Source organism: Ailuropoda melanoleuca, chromosome 2 (genome assembly GCF_002007445.2).
Source record: "Ailuropoda melanoleuca isolate Jingjing chromosome 2, ASM200744v2, whole genome shotgun sequence".
Lineage (NCBI taxonomy): Eukaryota > Metazoa > Chordata > Mammalia > Carnivora > Ursidae > Ailuropoda > Ailuropoda melanoleuca.
This window is the reverse complement of record NC_048219.1, coordinates 137,108,631-137,127,899: the sequence shown is the minus strand read 5'-3', so window position 1 is coordinate 137,127,899 and position 19,269 is coordinate 137,108,631. Positions and strand designations below refer to the sequence as shown.

General features: G+C 40.1%; 1 protein-coding gene across 1 annotated transcript in view; it reads left to right on the top strand.

Moving 5' to 3' along the window:
• STK39 (serine/threonine kinase 39) overlaps window positions 1-19,269 on the top strand; it is a 228,834-nt gene that overhangs the window by 204,847 nt on the left and 4,718 nt on the right. The window contains exon 17 of the mRNA XM_034642208.1: window positions 8,785-8,849. Coding sequence (XP_034498099.1) covers window positions 8,785-8,849 — 65 coding nt within the window. The remainder of the gene's footprint in view (window positions 1-8,784; window positions 8,850-19,269) is intronic.

The following is a 19,269-nucleotide window of genomic DNA, read 5'->3' as shown; positions in this document are numbered from 1 at the left end:
TTTTTTTCTCACCATCTACAAATCTAATGCACAGAAATGGCAAATAATATACTCAGTCCCCCTTTTCCTCTAGTATTTTATTTATCATTTGCACTGTTTTTTTTTAACACGTCACAATGGCCAATGTTTTGTTATTTTAATTCTAATACAGTTAGCATACAGTGTAATATTAGTTTCAGGTGTACAGTATAGTGATTCAGCACTTGCATACATCACCCAGTGCTCATCCTTAATCCCCATCACCTGTTTCATCCATCCCCCGCCCCCAACGCATCTCCTCTCTGGTAACCATCAGTTCTCTATGGTTAAGAGCCTGTTTCTTGGTTTCTCTCTCTCTCTCTTTTCCTTTGCTTATTGGTTTTTTTCTTAAATTCCACATGAGGGAAATCATAAGGTATTTGTCTTTCTCTGAGTAATTTCTCCTAGCATAATACTCTCATGTGTCTGTTGGCCACCTGGATGTCATCTTTGGAGAAATGTCTGTTCATGTCTTCTTCCCATTTTTCAACTGGATTATTTGGGGTATTTGGGGTATTGAGTTGTATAAATTCTTTATATATTTTGGATACTAACCCTTTATTGGATGTCATTTGCAAATATCATCTCCCATTCAGGAGGTTGCCTTTTAGTTTTGTTGATTGTTTCCTTCAAAAGTTGTGCAAAACCTTTTTATTTTGACATAGTCCCAATAGTTTATTTTTGCTTTTATTTCCCTTGTCTCAGAAGACATATGTAGAAAAATGTTATAGCCAATGTCAGAGACATTACTGCCTATGCTCTCTTCTAGGAATTTTATGGTTTCAGGTCTCCCATTTAGATCTTTAATCCATTGAGTTTATTTTCATGTATGGGATCAGAGTGGTCCAGAATGTAGCTGACCAGTTTTCCCAGCACTGTTTTTGAAGAGACTGTCTTTTTCCCCATTGGATATTTTTTCCTGCTTTATCAAAGATTAATAATATCATTGTGGGTTCATTTTTGATTTTCTATCCTGTTCCAAAAATCTACATACCTGTTTTTGTGCCAGTACACTACTGTGTTGATTACTACAGCTTTGTAATATAATTTGAAGTCTGGAATTGTGATACCTCCAGCTCTGCTTTTCTTTTTCAAAATTGCTTTGGCAATTCCGTGTCTTTTCTGGTTCCAAAAAAGTTGTAGGATTTTTTTTTTCTAGTTTTATGAAAAACGCTATTGGTATTTTGATACGGATTTCATTAAATCTGTACATTGCTTTGGATAGTATAGGCATTTTAACAATATTTGTACTTCCAGTCTATTAGCATGGAATGTCTTTCCATTTCTTTGTGTCATCTTCAATATCTTTCAGTGTTTTATAGTTTCCAGAGTACAGATCTTTCACTTCTTTGGTTAGGTTTGTTCCCAGGCATCTAACTGTTTTTGGTGCAATTGTAGGTGGGATTGTTTTCTTAATTTCTCTTTCTGTTGCTTCATTATTAGTGTATAGAAATGAAACAGATTTCTGCACATTGATTTTGTATCCTGTAACTTCACTGAATTCATTTATCAGTTCTAGTAGTTTTTTGGTGGGGTCTTTAGGGTTTTCTGTGTATACTATCCTGTCATCTGCAAATAGTGGAAGTTTTACTTCTTCCTTACCAGTTTGGGTGCCTTTTGTTTCTTTTTGTTGTCTGATTGCTCTGGCTAGGACTTCTAGTACTGTGTTGAATACAGATGGTGAGAGCGGACATCTCTGTCTTGTTCCTGACCTTAGGGGAAAGGCTCTCAGTTTTTCCCCGTTGAGCATGAATTTTGCTGTGGGTCTTTTCATATATGGCCTTTATTATGTTGAGTTATGTTCTCTCTAAACCTACTTTGTTGAGGGCTTTTATCATGAATGGATGTTGTACTTTGTCAGATGCTTTTTCTGTGTCTATTGAAATGATCATATAGTCTTTATCCTTTCTCTTGTTGATGTGATGTATCATGTTTGATTTGTGAATACTGAGCCACCCTTGCAACGTAGGAATAAATTCCATTTGATCATGGTGAATGATTTTTCTAATGTATTGTTGGATTCTGTTTACTAGTATTTTGTGGAGGATTTTTGCATCTATGTTCATCAGAGGTATTGGCCTGTAGTTCTCTCTTTTCTCTGGGTGTCTTTATGTGGTTTTGGTATCAGGGTGATACTGGCCTCACAGAATGAATTTGGAAGCTTTCCTTCTATTTTTTGGAATAGTTTGAGAAGAATAGGTATTAAGTCTTCTTTAAAGGTCTGGTAGAATTTGCCTGTGAAGCCATCTGGTCCTGGACTTTGGTTTGTTGGGAATTTTTCAATTACTGATTAAATCTATCGGCTGGTAATTGGTCTGTTCAAAGTTTTATTTATTCCTGCTTCAGTTTTGGTAGTTTATGTATTTCTAGGAATTTATCCATTTCTTCTCGGTTATCCCATTTGTTGGCATATAGTTTTTCATAATATTCTCCTACAATTGTTTGTATTTCCGTGGTGTTAGTTGTTATCTCTCCTCTTTGATTGGTGGTTTTGTTTTTCTGAGTTCTCTGTCTCTCTCTGATGAGTCTGGCTAGCGGTTTATCAGTCTTGATCTTTTGAAAGAACCAGCTTCTGGTTTCATTGAACTCTTCCATTGTTTTTTTCATTTCTATATCATTTATTTCTGCTCTTATCTTTATTATTTCCTTCTTTCTGCTAGTTTTAGGTTTTGTTTGTTGTTCTTTTGCTAGCTCGAGGTTAGGTTGTTTATTCATGGTTTTTCTTCTCAACGTAGGCCTGTACTGCTATAAACTTCCCTCTCACAACTGTTTTTTGCTGCATCCCAAAGGTTTTAGACCATTTTGTTTTCATTTGTTCCCATGTACTTTTTGATTTATGTGATTTCTTGGTTGACCCGTTCATTGTTTAGTAGCATGTTATTTAACCTTCATGTATTTGTGGTCTTTCCAGATTGTTTCTTGTGGTTGATTTTCAGTTTCATAACATTGTGGTCAGAAAAGACACATGGTATGACTTTGATCTTCTTGAATTTGTTGAGAGTTGGTTTATGGCCTAACATGTGATCTATACTGAAGAATGTTCTGTGTGCTTGAAAAGAATGTGTAGTCTGCTGTTTTAGGATGGAATGTTCTGAATATATCTGTTAAATCAGTCTGGTCCAGTGTGTCATTCAAAGCCACTGTTTCCTTACTGGTTTTCTGTTTAGATGATCTGTCCATTGATGTAAGTGGGGTGTTAAAATCCCCTACTATTATTACTATCAATGATTGTTTGTTATTAACTCTTTTATGTATTTGGGTGCTGCCATGTTGGGTGCATAAATATTTACAATTTTTATACCTTCTTGTTGGATTATCTCTTTTATTATTATTTAGTGTCCTCCTTTGTCTCTTTTCATAGACTTTGTTTTAAAGTCTATTTTGTCCAGTATAGGTATTGCTACTCTGGCTTTCTTTGACATCTATTTGCATAATAAATGTTTCTCTACCCCCTCACTTTCAGTATGCAGATATCATTCAGTCTGAAATGAGTGTCTTGTAGGCAGCATGTAGATGGGTCTTGTTTATTTATCTACTCTGTCACCCAGTGTCATTTGATTGGAGCATTTAAGCCATTTACATTCAAAGCAATTATTGGTAGATACGTATCTGTTGCCATTTTGGTACTTGTTTTGTGGTTGCTTTTTAGTTTTTCTCTGATACTTTTTTCCTCTTTTTCATGGTTTGCTGGTTTTCTTTAGTGATATGTTTGGTTCTCTCTTTTTTTTTTTTTTTGCATATCTGTAAATTTCTTTTTGATTTGTGGTTACCATTCAGTTTATATATAACATCTTCTGCATTTGCAGTCTACATTAAGCTGATGTTCACTTAATTTTGAAATCATTCTTTAATCCTCTCCCCTCTACATTTCAGATATTTGGTAACATATTTTACATCCTTTTATTTTGTGCTTCTCTTTCATTTGCACTGACTTATAAATTTGCTAACAGAAATGCCTTCTAAGGTGGTTCTACAGTGTTTGTCCTATTTAGTCTTAAGGCTTCCAAGGGGAATTCCCAAAGAGGAACAAAGCTAAGAGTCACCAGCCAACAATAATCCCAGCAGGTGGGAGAACATTTGCCTCATTCTTAAAGAGAAGACCTGGGCTGCACACCAAACTATCCCCTTGTACTGCTTGGATCCAGCTGGGAATAGTTCCTCTAGCAATGGTTGGTTTTTTTTCCCGGGGAAGGTTGTAAGAGGGAAGGTTAGTGGTATGACTTAGTTCTCGTTGCTGTAGATAGTCTTGAGGCCACACTGATGCTCATCATGTCCATCCTGTACTTACCATTGTAGATTCCCTTTGTTGGGGCTCCACCTATGCTAGTCTGGTGGTTTATCTGCAGAGTGACCTAGACTCTCATCTCTTAAGAACAATGAAGAGTAGCCAGTTTTGCTGGTTCCTTATAGATGAAATGGGATGGAGGTGGTAGAGATGAAGAGAAGTAAACAATCTCAAATAGATTAAAGACAAAACTGTTGGAGAAGGCTCATCTGATTGCTGGGTAGAGGCTGAGCCATTGAGGAACAAGGATGGAAGCAGGGAGACGGTTGGCTATTGTGTGCGTCTAGACAGTGGTAGCTGTACTCGGGTCATAGCCAGTGGAAGTGGTAAGAAGTCATCAGTGTCTGTAGATATGGGTATATTTCAAAGATAAACCTTTTGCAGAGGTGAATAAGATTTTGTCTGGGTTATCAAAGAATTTGAGTCAAGTGGGGAAATGAGCTCTGTAACGCATTGTTTCAGCACATAATGATGAAGAATAGTGGTAGATATCTAGAGGAGAGGGGAGTGGTTATGGAGCCCTTCCTGGGAAAATCTAGGGTAGGACATGGTCTGACCCAACCCACTTCTCTAGTTCATTTTCTGCCATGTCCTACCCTAGACTAGTGCTTGATATCTTGCAAGTACATAACAAATGTTGGCTTACTATCTCTAGCCTGGACAACTGCATATCTTAACTGGCTTCCCCGCCTTCAGTCTTAACTCATGAGCCCTCTTACATTCACCAGAGTAACTTGGAGAATCTAAGCACTAGTCTAAACACCGTATGTGTATAAACTCATCCCCAGAAGAACTCTATCACATCGGCACTATTAATATCCGCATTTCACAGATACGTGGACTCCAGCACAAAGACAATAACATAAACTTGTCCAAGTTCATGGGGCCACGTGGCTCTAAGCAGGAAGCAGGATTTTACCCAAGCGCTCTGACTGGAGAATTCATGCACTTACACACTGTGCTACACTCATATCCTGAAGATAAAAGCCTGGAGATTTAGGGAAAATAATAGGGCAAATCTCTTGTATTTTGTCCCAACCATAATTATTATCTGTAATTTTGCATTAGCATTACAGCGGTATCCATGAGAGATCCACCCTCCTATCATTTCCTTTCTTCCTTACTGAGAAGCGTGGATTCTCTCTTGGTACCTGTGTCTCTTGCTTGCTTGGTGATCCTTTGCTGCCTTTCTGCAGCAATGCAGGGTACAGAGCAGGTGTTTGGGACATGTCTTCGGATCAGACAATATTGTGACATCAACTCGTCAGGTAACCCAAGTCTGTGCTTTCGTCGTCTCTCGGAATGTCCTCTTGGGGGAATGTACTGGACTTGGTGTTCACTGGGGTGCTTTTCTTCACAGTTTTTGTTTGGGAATAGCTCAATTAGGTAACTTCACTCACGGCCCCCGGAATGTCAGTACTATGTGAGATTGTTGTGAAATACACTGGTATCTGGGGAGAAAAGTATATCTTTCCACTAATCACTTGTAATGCAAACACAGACTGTAAATAGTCATTATGTAACTGTTACTTTTCTAACTGTCCAAATATGGAGAATCTGAGTAGTACAAGGAGCGTATAGAGAAAACAGGGTCTGGAGAATGCCTGACTTAGTTTGCCGAAGAAATGTCAGCTCTGCTGCCTTGCCTCTAATGGATGACCCCCAGGACAATCTTATTTCCATCTGTTTGGATTTGCATAGGGAGGTACTGAGCATCGGCATCTTTTTCCTGTGGTTGTTAATGATATTATTACAGTTTCATGAAGCACAGTACCTACTGTACGTTAGGTCAAATGTTATCCAAAAAGAGCGCCTAGCACTGATAGGGGTTCAAGCCTAAGTGGAACCCAGAGACCCCAAAATAGCCAAGAAATAGATGGCTCACACAAAGGTATCCCGTAGCCACAGCGGGAGGGCAAGAGGGCCACAACCCCTGGCACCTCGGTGAGTGTTTTCTGTGTCCTTTGTGGCCAAGAAACAGAGCACTTGTGACTGAAGAGAGTGGGCTGGGGAGGTGGGCAGGGACAAGCTCAAGGAAGACACCAGTCTGCGTCAGAAACTAGGAGAATGAGTTCTATTTGGGAAAGCCAGGGAGAATTGGAAATACGTTGGTGGCCACCGGGTAGGCAGGGTTCAGAAGCCCCGTGTTTTGGGGAAACCTAAAGCGCCTTAAAGCATGAAGTTCAGTGTCACCAGCACACACCTGAGAAGCTCTGAAGTTAACCAGCCCTTCCGTCTCCACTCACGTTCCAGGTAAGGCACATTTTTATTTTTGAAATCCAGGTGCACAGTCAGGAGAAGGGAGAAAACAGTGACACCCATCTTTTTAATGAGCATTGCTAGTGGAAGAGAAATTAGCATCACCTGAATTTTATGTGATGTCAGTTAAATGAAGGTATTTTATAGCACTTTACGACAAATTAGAATCAACTAAATTGAAAATAAGCCTAGCAGCTGGGATAAGTAATCAGGTAAGTGGCCAGTTTTGCTATTTTTGCTTTGAGTCGAAGACAGAATTTGAATTTCTAATGTCCCTGAGGTGTAGGGCTCACAATTGGGGAGTGTGCTTTCCGGGATGATTGTTGAAGACGCTATCGTTTCAGCTTTGCCCTCCAAGTCTACAACTCGCGTAGCCATGCTCCTTGGAGACTGGCACTAGCACATAGGCACGCACCCCAGAAAGAGGGATGGGAACTCGTGCAGGACAGAGCTCTGCTTTTGGCGGAACCTTACAGAGCAGACTGGAAATAGATGACCCAGAACAAGGCAGTAAATCATCCACATTAACTGAGAGCCTCCAATGAAAGGACTGAAATTCATAGGAAGACATATGGCGACTCAAGAAATCAGCCCAAATCAGAGGAACTATTAGAACACTTTTATGTATTAAGAAAATAGTGACAGTGCGCACTTGCTGCAATTTGCATCCAGTCAGAATGCCCTGACATCATAAATACTGGCTTTGGTGGACAGAATTTCACAGCCAAGCTTTTCACTCCATGAGCCAATGTTTCTCGTGTGGATTACTAGATGATTTTAGCATCTGAAATAGGCTCAGGAAACTGCTGAGGAGGCCAACAGATGCTTGGCGATGATAACTCTGTTGACCTTGGTGGCCCAGGACCTACCTGACAAGTGTGCAGGTTGGCTTGTGTGGGCAAAAGGAAGAGGAGGAAAAGGTGGGGCAGGGGGAGGGGTGGTTTACCATAAACGAAACTTTGCAGATCGCTCGGAGTAGAAGTATTAAGGGCAACAAATGAAGATAAACTGATGCTTGTAATTATGGTTTATAAAGAGAAATAGGCCATATTGAGTATATAATTTTCATTTCTTTCCTCTTCTGCAGCTGATGGATTAAATGAAATAAACTGATCTGCAGAAAATCCACGTCTCTGGCTTGTTCTTAGTCAACCTTAGAGAAACGTGAAATATGCAGATTTCTTTCTCTTCTTTAGACTTTCTACTTGAAGCACTTTTCTCAAAATATTTGTTATCTTAATTTTTTTTATCTTAAAATAGTCATAACTTTTCAGATACCTAATTACTGAAGCAGCAGAAAACTTTCCACGCAAAAAATAAAAAGGCTACACAGACCTTTCTCTCATTTCTTTAGTAGTCCTTTCTTTTTCCCTAACCAGCAGCGCTTACATGATTTTCAGTACTTGATACTTTAGATTTGGATGTGGAAAGAGCCAGGTTTTAAATTTCTGTCATCATTACCTTCTGAGAATTCTGTACCCTAAGCCAGGAGAGTAAGCAGGAAAAGTGGACTTCTCTGCTAGAGTATCAAATATATCATGACACCGTGGAAGGGGGGATGGGTCTCTGATGAATCCCGTTAATGCTGAAACATATCTTCTCTACTGAACTCCAAACTGACAGCCTCTAGTGCTTGATCTGGTTCCGCCAGCTTGGGTATTGTTCAAGGTGGCACCTCCCTGGTTTGACTGGTCATTGTGCTCTGAAAGCATGAACACATCTTCCCAAGTCATAGAGGTTATCCACTGTATTTTGTTGCTTTGATAAAAATGGGCGCAGAGAATTGAGTGAAATTATGGGAGAGGGGTTCGAAGTACTAACCTTATTCTTTTCCAGAAAAACCATCCTTTGCAGTGCCTCTCTATTTTGTGCTGCCCTCTGCTGGCTAATAAATTTGGTAGTGTTGCGTGTTGAGAAAAACAGAACTGTAGAAAACACTGGGGGCTGCTATCACTTCTACTTGCCACTAGAAAGTCATTTCCCATTTTGTTGTATGAAATGTGGGCTCAATGTATACTGATTAATTCAGATGCGCTGAAGATATAAATTGTAGAAAATGTGTGAAGCTAATTTGGTTATTTATATGGACTTTGTAACACCTGTGAAAGAAATAATTCTGCAGCTTATTGCATGATTAGTCAGATTTTCCAAATCATTGATGTGAAAATCCAGTGTTACTGTAAATGATATGGACATTTTTTCTCCACGTTTGTATTTTTCAGTGGCTGCTAATTTACAGAAGATTGTAGATGATCCCAAAGCTTTAAAAACCTTGACATTTAAGTTGGTAAGTTCAAAGTTCTGGAAAGAAGGTAAATATTTTGCCATGCTCTGCCAGCAAGGAGTAACAGCACAGTGTAATAACTTGCTGTGTCATTCCGCTGCTGCGCTTGCTTTCTTCTGGGATCCAGTTTTGCATTTGTCCTTTGCTGGTTTAACCTTTGGGAATGTTTTCTGACCACGACCGGGAATTTCCCTTTCTATAAGCGTGGCTTGTTTCACAGTGCATCTCTCAGAGCGGCCGTGTGAGAATCTTGGAGCCCGTACCATTTTGCCTCTAGTTTGTATGGCACCTTGACCATATAGACAAAATTAAACCTAATTCCAACCAACACTCTTAATAAAGCTTTCCTAAAGTGAAAGCCAGGTGGTTCTAACTTGTAAAAATTGAGGCTGATTGTTGTAGAAATGGTTTAGGTAATTGGAAGCGATTGTGGAGCTCCTCACTAAAGGCTAGTGAACAAAGACATAACGTTTTAACGCCACCTTTCGAATCACAGTGATAGATTCTCGTAGAAAAGAGGTGTTGCCGCAGTTTTTCTGCACTAGTGGACTTTAAATTTAAGAACTAGAGCGGCCAGAGAGATACAGATCCTGAGCGCCCAGGCATCGTTCTGAAAGCTAGAGCTAGGGTGACCATGGCTGGAAACGGTGCAGCCGTCCAGTCAAAAGCGATGATTTTCCTGAAAGTTTGAGCAAACAGTACATTAAGTGACTCATTTTAAAATTATAAATCTTATCAAGAGCCAGTCAGAATGCCTCAAGCAATTTAAGATATAAACGACTAGCACTTTGCTGTGCACAATATATATTGATGATCTGTCTTTTTTATTTCTTGTGAGAATTTAATGGAAAATGCACATGGCCAAAGATGTGAAATGATTAGTTACAGTAAATGTTAGCCCTGTGCTAATTAACTTTCTGGGTCTTGCCTCACATCTAATTTCAGATGGCTAGGCTGGGTGACAAGGCGAAAAACACAAAGATTCTCACAGAATTTATCTGAAGAAATTTGTTTTGTTTTCAATAACGCAAGAACATTTTTCTCAGACATAGAATGATAAATTAACAAATTGAAAAATTCGTCTTCCGCTTTAGGACTCGTGTGTCACCTCTATTATGTTTCTAATTCACCTACATCTTTGTAAACGTTTCATTCGTATGAGACTATATTAATGAGAAAACAGTATCCTGTGTCAGGATTTCACGCCTGTTAATGTTCCTTTATTCATTTTTTATAGTGTAAGAAAGAAGTTCTAACATACCACCTCCAGAAGATTTGCCTAATTTTGAATATGTAAACAGAGATAAGAGACGAAAGCTTTCGTGCTGGCTTATCCCCACACTCGCTAAACTTGCTCACCTATGAAGCAGGGATAGCAACCCTGGCCCTTTCCTGGTGCCCGAGGTCTTAGAGAAACACCTTGTGTGTCCTCTCTAAACAGTAGGAAGAAGGTCCAACTCCCCTCACCTCCTACTCAATTTATTACTTCTGCAGATTCTCTCGCTTGACTCTGTCCTCTTCTCTCCATCCCTATTTCCAGCGCTCTAGCGGGATCCTCTCATCTCCCCAAACGGATCTTCCTGCCTACAGTTTGCCTGCGTCTGGCCCCATTCACCACACTGTGGCTATAGCCAGAGTGCTTCTTCTGCATTGCAGAATGCTCCAAATACTTGAGTGGTTCTCCACTGCCCTCTCCTAAAACTCAAACTCCAGACCAGATCTCCCTTTCGGGCTTCCGCTTCCTGGGTCTCCCCTCATTCTGTCCTCTCTCATTCTCATCCTCTGTCTCCTCCTACTTTTGTCTGCTGGCCCTTTGTATGTGCTTCTCTCTCTCACTAAAATATTCTCCCAGCTTTGCCAGGCTGCTGCTTTGGCCCCCCAGCACCTAGGCATGTTCCAGCTTTCTGCTTAAATTTCACTTTCTCCAGGAAGCCTTCTCTGACATCCAGTCCTGGCTCAGGTGCTCCCCCTCTATTCTGCCCCACGAATTTATCTCTCTAAGAAGTCTAGAGGCCCCAGGGGCCAGAGGCTACTGCCTAGCACAGTAGCTGGCACACAGCAGGGGGCTTGATAGTTAAAATATACTGGAATAATACAAACCTCCGTTAGAAAAACTTCAGCCATCATTTTTTCCTTAACATTTATTTTAATCCCTGTAAAATAATTAAGATGGTGATTTCTGCTGCATGCCCTCTTTTTAGGGTTCCTTTAAATTCCTGGGCCTTGCCTGCAGAAAGAACAAGAATCACTTTCTTAGGCATCCGTTGTTTGCTAGACCGTGCGTGAGGTGGTTTACACACTTCATCTCAGTTCATTTAATCCTCACGATCCCACAAGTTGGTGATATCATTAGGTTCATTTTCTGTCCTGGGAATCTGAGATTCTGGGGGGCTAACTTGTCCAGGATCATACAGTGTAGACCCTGCAAATTCGACTCCGGTCTAGCATCTCAGCCCATCCTCTCAATCGCTGTTCATTCTGAGAGGCAGGGCTCTGCAGCTCTGGGGTTGTGTGATTTTCTGTTTCTCTGTGGATTCCTACTTTTGGATGACCGGCTCCGTGGACAGTGGTTGAGGTGGATTCTCTCCTGTACCTTAAGCAGATTGAATAGTATTGGCCTGTCCGGCACGGGAGTCCTGCAGGAGAACCCAGGCCAGCCTTCCCTTCCCCTAGTAGCCTGAGAATGTAGGAATGTGCTGTTCCCAGAAGATGGAAATTAATGGCTTTTTCCCCAAAAGATAGCTGAAGATGCTAAGTAAAGCCAGACTCAAGAGGAACCTTCTGTTTCGGTCACTTCGCTTTCTGTCCAGCCTTCGTTCAACCTGAGGGGGTTTCTTTGTTGTTACGCGCTGCCAGCCAGTGTGAGATCCACTCAATGGAGCTCATTTGAATTGCTTCTTGGCCTAATCTTCTGTAGAACACGGGCTCCTGGGAGAGCCTCAGATTCAAATGCACTTGCTTTCGTTCATCAATTTGGCTATTTTCTTGAATAAAAGAAAGTATTTCAGAAGCATGTTTCCTCACCAACTACTGCTGCTCGTGGTCCTTTTATCTCCCAGCTGTTTATCATTTTTATCTCAGAGCTTTCTCTGCTTTCTAAAGGAGAGTGGCAGGGGCCTGAAAATCGTCTAAGAACAAAGTTGTATCTTGTCTATGTGGTTCTTTACCTCAGAGAACAGTGGTTTACTCAGGGGATGGTTGGGGCACTTCACAAAATTACTGTTGTCTGGGTCCTATACCAGATGTCCTAAGGTAATTGCTCTTGGGACAGCCTGGGCGTTGGGCATTTTGAAAGTGTTCCCTGGTGATTCCAGTATTTAGCCACGGCTGAGAAACACGCTGTTTGTAGACAACTCAGTCTCTAACCTCTTTTCTCTTTACTCTCCCACCACTATTAGAAATATCGGGCTCAAGTTTGAAAAGGTGGCTGTCCTTATATATCTGCTTATACAAGAAAAACAGTGGCTCAGGGAGCAAGGATATTGGTTAAATCGAGAACTGCATTTACTTTTTTCCCTGCCTGATGAGATGTTTAGCTTCATTTGACATATAATAAGTGAAGTATGATTTCCATTGTTGGCATGGCCAGAGGCAGGGAGATCAGAAGCCTGTGTGTGTGTGTGTGTGTGTATAGCACTTTTAACAAAGTGGTTCAAGGATAAAGGGCATTTCAGCTCAAGTGTAACATGCCATGACTGCAACATCTCAGTACCGTTTTATTCTTGATTGTTATAAGCCTTGCCTTGAGACAACTCTAAATGTTTAAGGCATTTTTTTAATCTGCTGCCTTGCAGTTTTATAAAGTAATTGAGTCTTGCTGCTTTCAATGTGAAGTTTTTGAAATTGCATTAGTAAAAATACAAAATTACATTAGTAAAAATATGAAATAAGACAATTCGCCCAAAAGAATACAAATTTTAAGTATATGTAAGTAGCATCCAGTTGGTACACGTTTACATGAGCATTACAGATCATAGTTACTGAAGTTAAATAACATGCATTCCATATAGCAATTTCATAAGCATTTTGGCAATTTGTGACTAACAAATTTTAAAGGCTTTCAGCATAGGCATAGTTGGAGGCTGTATCACTCAGGCAACATTTCCTGAAGGACAGGGGAAGTGAAGACTGAAATGAGATTAAAACTACTACACATCGCCCCCCCACCGCCCAAAAGGGGAGAAAAGTAAGACAAAAATCTTAAGGGAACCTATCAGTTCAAGAAGATCCAGGTAGTAGCTCTAGGTAGCCTGTTGCAGTCTGAGACAATGGTTCTCCCAGTGTAGTCCCCAAACTGGCAGTGTCAGCTTCATTGGAAACGATGTGATAAAAATGTAAATTTGACGACTACATCTCAGACCTAAGGAGTCAGAGTCTCTGGGAGGTGGGGACAGGAATCTGTTTTAACAAGTCCTCCGGGTGATTCCGATGCATAATAAAGTTTGAGAACCACTGCTTGATGGGAAACTTGGAGCTTCACACTTTGGAAGGTGCTTGGGTAGAACAGTGGTTCTCAAACTCTAACTTTTGAATCACCTAGGGAGCTCAAAAATCCCAGGACCCAGGCCACAGCCGAGACCAATTCTGTCACAGCCTCTGTATATTTTCAAACTTCCAGTGGTCCCAAAGCCCACCCAGGTTTGGGGTGGAATATACTAAATCCTTTGTTGTCGTTTCCACAATCTTCACGGCATCCTCACCAGAAGTAGATTCTATCTCAAGAGACTACTGTGCTTATCCATAAGAAGCCAGCTCCTCATCTGTTCCTGTTTTTTCCTGACCTTGCGGTAATTCAGTCCCATCTTCAGGCTCTACTTTTAATTCGAGTTCTCTTGGAATTTCCACCACATCTGCAGTTACTTCCTCCACTGAAGTCTTGAACCCCTCCAAGTCATCGGTCAGGGCTGCAAGCAGTTTCTTCCAAACTCCTGTTAATGTAGACGTTTTGACCTCTTTCCACAACTCACTTGTGTTCTTAATGGCATCTAGGAAGGTGAATTCTTCCAAAAGGTTTTCAATTTTCTTTGCCCAGATCCATCAGGGAATCACTGCCTGTGGCAGCTATAGCCCTCATGAAATTTATTTCTTAAATAATAGGACTTGAAAGTTGCAATGACTCCTTGACCCATGAGCTGTAGAATGGTTGCTGTGTTAGTAGGCATGAAAACGACATTAGTCTCATTGCCCCATCTCCATCTGATCTCTTGGGTGACCAAGTACATTGTCAATGAGCAGTGATATTTTGAAAGGAATCTTCTCTTCTGAGCAGTAGTTCTCAACAGCGGGCTTCAGATATTCAGTAAACCATTTTCTAAGCAAAGGTGCTGTCTGTTCCATTAATAGACCACAGATTCTATAAATAAATCTAGCATAATTCTTAAGGGCCCTAGGACTTTTGGAAAGTAAGTGAACATTGGCTTCAACTTAAAGTCCCCAGCTGCATTAGCCCCTAACAAGAGCCAGCCTGTCCTTTGAAGTTTGAAGCCAGGCATTGACTTCTCCTCTCTAGTTATTAAAGTCCTAGATGGCATCTTCTTCCAATAGAAGGCTGTTTTGTCTACATTGAAATTCTGTTGTTTAGTGTAGCCACCTTCTTTAATTCTCTTAGTTCTGTCTTCTGGAAAACTTACTGCTCACCTTGGAACCAACCTCTGCTAGCTTCCAACTTGTCTTCTGCAGCCTCCTCACCTCTCTCAGCCTTCTGAGAATTGGAGACAGAATTAGGGCCTTGCTCTGGATTAGTCTTTGGCTTAAGGGAATGTGGTAGCTGGTTTGGTCTTCTATCCAGACCCCTAAAACATTCTCCATATCAACAGTGAGGCTGTTTTGTTTTCTTATCATTCATGTGTTCACTGGAGTAGGACTTTGAATTTCTTTCAAGAACTTTTCTTTTATATTCACAGCTTGGCCGAAAGGGTGCGAGAAGCCTAGCTTTTGGCCTGTTTTGGCTTTCGACCTGCCCTCCTCACGAAGTTTAATCATTTCTAGTTTTTGATTTAAAGTGAGAGACATTGGGGCGCCTGGGTGGCACAGCGGTTAAGCGTCTGCCTTCAGCTCAGGGCGTGATCCTGGCGCTATGGGATCGAGCCCCACATCAGGCTCCTCTGCTATGAGCCTGCTTCTTCCTCTCCCACTCCCCCTGCTTGTGTTCCCTCTCTCGCTGGCTGTCTCTATCTCTGTCAAATAAATAAATAAAATCTTTAAAAAAATAAATAAATAAATAAAGTGAGAGACATGCACCTCATCCTTTCACTTGAACCCTTAGAAACCATTGTAGGGTCATTAGTTGGCCTAATTTCAATACTGTTGCATCTCAGGGAATCAGGAGGCCTGCAGCATGGGAGAGAGACGGGAATAGCCAGTGAGTGGAACGTTCAGCACACATACAACATTTATAGATCAAATTCACTGTCTCATATGGGCGTGGTCCATGAGCCCCAAAACAAATGCAAAATTAAAATCAGAGATCACTGATGTCCTATTACCATAACAAATATAAAGAGAACCTTTAAAAAATTGTGAGAATTACCAAAATGTCCCACAGACATGAAGCAAGCCAGTGCTGTTGGGAAAATGACTTACTTCGTACAGGATTGCCACAGACCTTCAATTTGTTTAAAAAAAAAAAAAAAAAAAAGATATCCGGGAAAGGCAATGAAGTGAAGTGCAATAAAGCAAGGTTTGCTTCTATACTGAAGTACCGTGGTTGTCTCCAGGAAGAGCTCTTGTGAGATTAAGTTGTAGGCTGAACTAGCCTTTTTTTTTTTTTTTTTTTTAATATCCCTGTGGAACACCATTTTTACTTGGCAGAATAACTGGCAAACTGTGTTTATTCAGACTAAGGCTTTGGCAGATATTTTTTCAAAATGAACCAAGTGAGCCTGACATTTCAAGGAAAACAACTGACAATATTTGTCATCAATAATAAATTTCAGCTTTCGAGCAGAAAAAGGATTTTGGAAAACTTGCATCTGCCACTGTAAGCTTGACAACATCCCCGTACTTACTTGTTCTGATGCGATTAGTCATGTGTGATATTAATGAATGTGATTGGTCGACATTGTATATTGAAACATTGAGATTATATAACAAGCTGTGTCATCAGTGGAAGATCTGCATAAGTCAGCAACGCTGAAAAAGCCTATTTGGGTAAAAGATCAGTTCAAACTGCAGGCTAGACCACTAGTTTCTGGTGTGACAGACCACGTGGTCTCAGACGCCACAATGCAGCTAACTTTTAAGAAACTCCACTTGGTAAATCTTGGTAACAAACAATACCCACAGTTACCCGAAAGATTTTTAAAATACTATCTATTTGCTTTTTCAACTACATATTTATATGAGGCTGGATTTTCTTTATATACTTCAAGGAAAACCACATAAGACAATAGCTAGAACGTGGAAGCAAATATGAAAATCTAGCCATCTTCTGTTAAGCAAGACGTTAAAAGATTTGCAAAACGTAAAGCAGTGCCACTCTGCTCAGATTTCTGTTTTGGTAAACTGTGGTTATTTTCCATTAAGATTTTATTTATGTTAGCATGTAATGGGTTTATTATTAGATTTAATGAATAGTAAGTGAATAATTTAGAAATTTCTGTTTTAATTCAGTATGAACAATATAATCTACATAAGCATGTTTGTTTTTAATTATTTAGTACTTTAATATTAAAATCATGTTTAAAATATTTAAAAATTTTTTCAGGTTAAGTTTTAATTCCAGTATAGTTAACACAGTGTTACGTTAGTTCAAGGTGTACAATATAGTGACTGAACACTTCCATACACCACCCGGCGCTCATCACAGCAAGTACACTCCTTAATCCCCATTGCCCGTTAAACGCATCCTCACATCCACCTCCCCTCTGGTAATAATCAGTTTGTTCTCCAAAATTAGGAGTCTGTTTCTTGATTTGTCTCTTTTTTCCCCTGGGTTTTTGTTTCTTGTCTTTTACTTATTTCATTTAGCATAATACTCTCTAGCTCCATCCGTGTCATTGCAAATGGCAAGATTTCATTCTTTTTATGGCTGGATAATACTCCATTGTCTATATATATACCACATCTTTATGCATTCATCTATCAGTGGATACTTGGGCTACTTCTGTATCTTGGCTATTGTGAATAATGGTGCTATGAACATAGGGGTGCATGTATCCTTTTGAATTAGTGTTTTTGTATTCTTTGGGTAAATACCTAGTAATGTGATTGCTGAATCATAGAGTAGTTCTAACTTTTTGAGGAATTCCCATACTGTTTTCCACAGTGGCTGCATGAGTTTGCATTCCTACCAACAGTGCATAAGTGTTCCCCTTTCTCTACATCCTCACCAACACAAGTTATTTCCTGTGTTGTTGATTTTAGCCATTCTGACAGTTATGAGGTGAAATCTCGTTGTAGTTTTGATTTGCATTTCCCTGATGATAAGTGATGAATATCTTTTCATGTGTCTGTTGGCCATCTGTAGGTCTTCTTTGGAGAAATGTCTGTTCATGTCTTCTGCATGTTGAGTTTCATGAGTTTTTTTTTTTTTATATATATTTTAGATACTAGCCCTTTATTGGATATATCATTTGCAAATATCCCCATTCAGTAAGTTGCCTTTTTAGTTTTGTTGGTAGTTTATTTTTGCTTTTATTTCTCAGTAGACAGATCTAGAAAAAAGATGCTGTGGCAGATGTTGAAGAGGCTACTGCCTGTGTTCTCTTCTAGGATATTTATGGTTTCAGGTCTCACATTTGGGTATTTAATCCATTTCGAATTTTTGTGTATGGTGGTCCATTTTCTTTCTTTTGCATGTGGCTGTCCAGTTTTCTCAACCCATTTGTCAAAGAGACTTTTGCCCATTGGATATTCTTTCCTCCTTTGTCGAAGATAAATTGACCATATACTTGTGGGTTTATTTCTGGGTTTTCTGTTCTGTTCCATTGACCTGTAGGTCTTTTCTTTTTTAAAGATTTTATTTGTTGAGAGAGACAGAGACAGAATGGGAGGGAGAGGGAGAGAGAATCTCAAGCAGACTCCACACTGAATGCAGAGCCCAACTCAGAACTTGATTCTTCAACCACAAGATCATGCCCTGAGCTGAATCCCAGAGTTAGATGTTTAACTGACCGAGCCACCTGGGCACCCCTACATGTCTGTTTTTGTGCCAGTACCATACTGTTCTGATTGCTACAGCTTTGTAATTTAACTTCAAGTCCAGAATTGTGATGCTCCTAGCTTTGCTTTTTCAAGATTGCTTTGGCTATTCAAGGTTTTTCGTGGTTCCACACAAATTTTTAGGATTTTTTATTCTAGTTCTGTGAAAAATACTGGTGGTATTTTGATATGGATTGCACTAAATGTGTAGATTGCTTTGGGTTGTATAGACATTTTAACAGTATCTGTACTTCCAGTCCATAAGCATGGCATGTTTTGTGTTGTCTTCAATTTCTTTCATCAATATTTTCTCTTTAGGTATCTTATTTTTGGAGCAGTTATAAATTGGATTGTTTTGTCAGTTTCTCTTTCTGTTGCTTCATTATTGGGGTATAGAAGTGCCACAGATTTCTATACATTTTGTATCCTGCAATTTTACTGAATTTAGCAGTTTTTTGGTGGAGTCTTTTGGGTTTTCTATATATAGTGTCAAGTCTTCTGCAAATAGTGAAAGTTTTCCTTCTCCATCGATTTGGATGCCTTTTATTTCCTTTTGTTGTCGGATTGCTGTGGCTAGGACTTCCAGTATTACATTGAATATAAATGGTGAGACTGGACATCCTTGTCTTGTTCCTGACCTTAGGGGAGAAGCTCTGTTGGTTTTTCACAGATGGCCCTTGTTATGTTAAGGCATGTTCCCTTCGTTGAGGGCTTTTATCATAAATGGATGTTGTACTTTGTCAAATGTTTTTTTCTGTATCCATTGAAATGATCATATGTTTTTTTCCTTTCTCGTATTGATGTGATCTATTACATTGATTTATGAATTTTGAACCACCCTTGCATCCCAGGAATAAATCCCACTTGATCATGGTGAAGGATTTTCTAAAAAAGCATAAGCATTTGCAGTCCTTGATAATTTTTAAGAGTATAAAGGGTACCAGAAACCAGGAAGTTTGAGAACTGCTGCTTTAAGGGTCTCTAGTCCCTTTGCTCTAGAATCCGGAATCCTTTGCATATTGCCCTCAGTGTTTTTCAGGCCATAGTGCGTGATATAGGGACTCAGCCTTGGTGGAGAGTCAGCAGAGTAGTGGGGGAAGAGCCGAGTGCCTGAATGAGAGCCAGGCAACCTGGCCTGTGCTCTGCCAGAAAACTGAATGTTCCAGTGTAGCTGCAGGAGGCACTGGGGACAGAGGCTGAGACACAGACTCCCTGTGTAATGTACCCACAATAACCACTGGTTTGATCACCCACTCACACTGTAAGTTCTCCCTTCCATTAC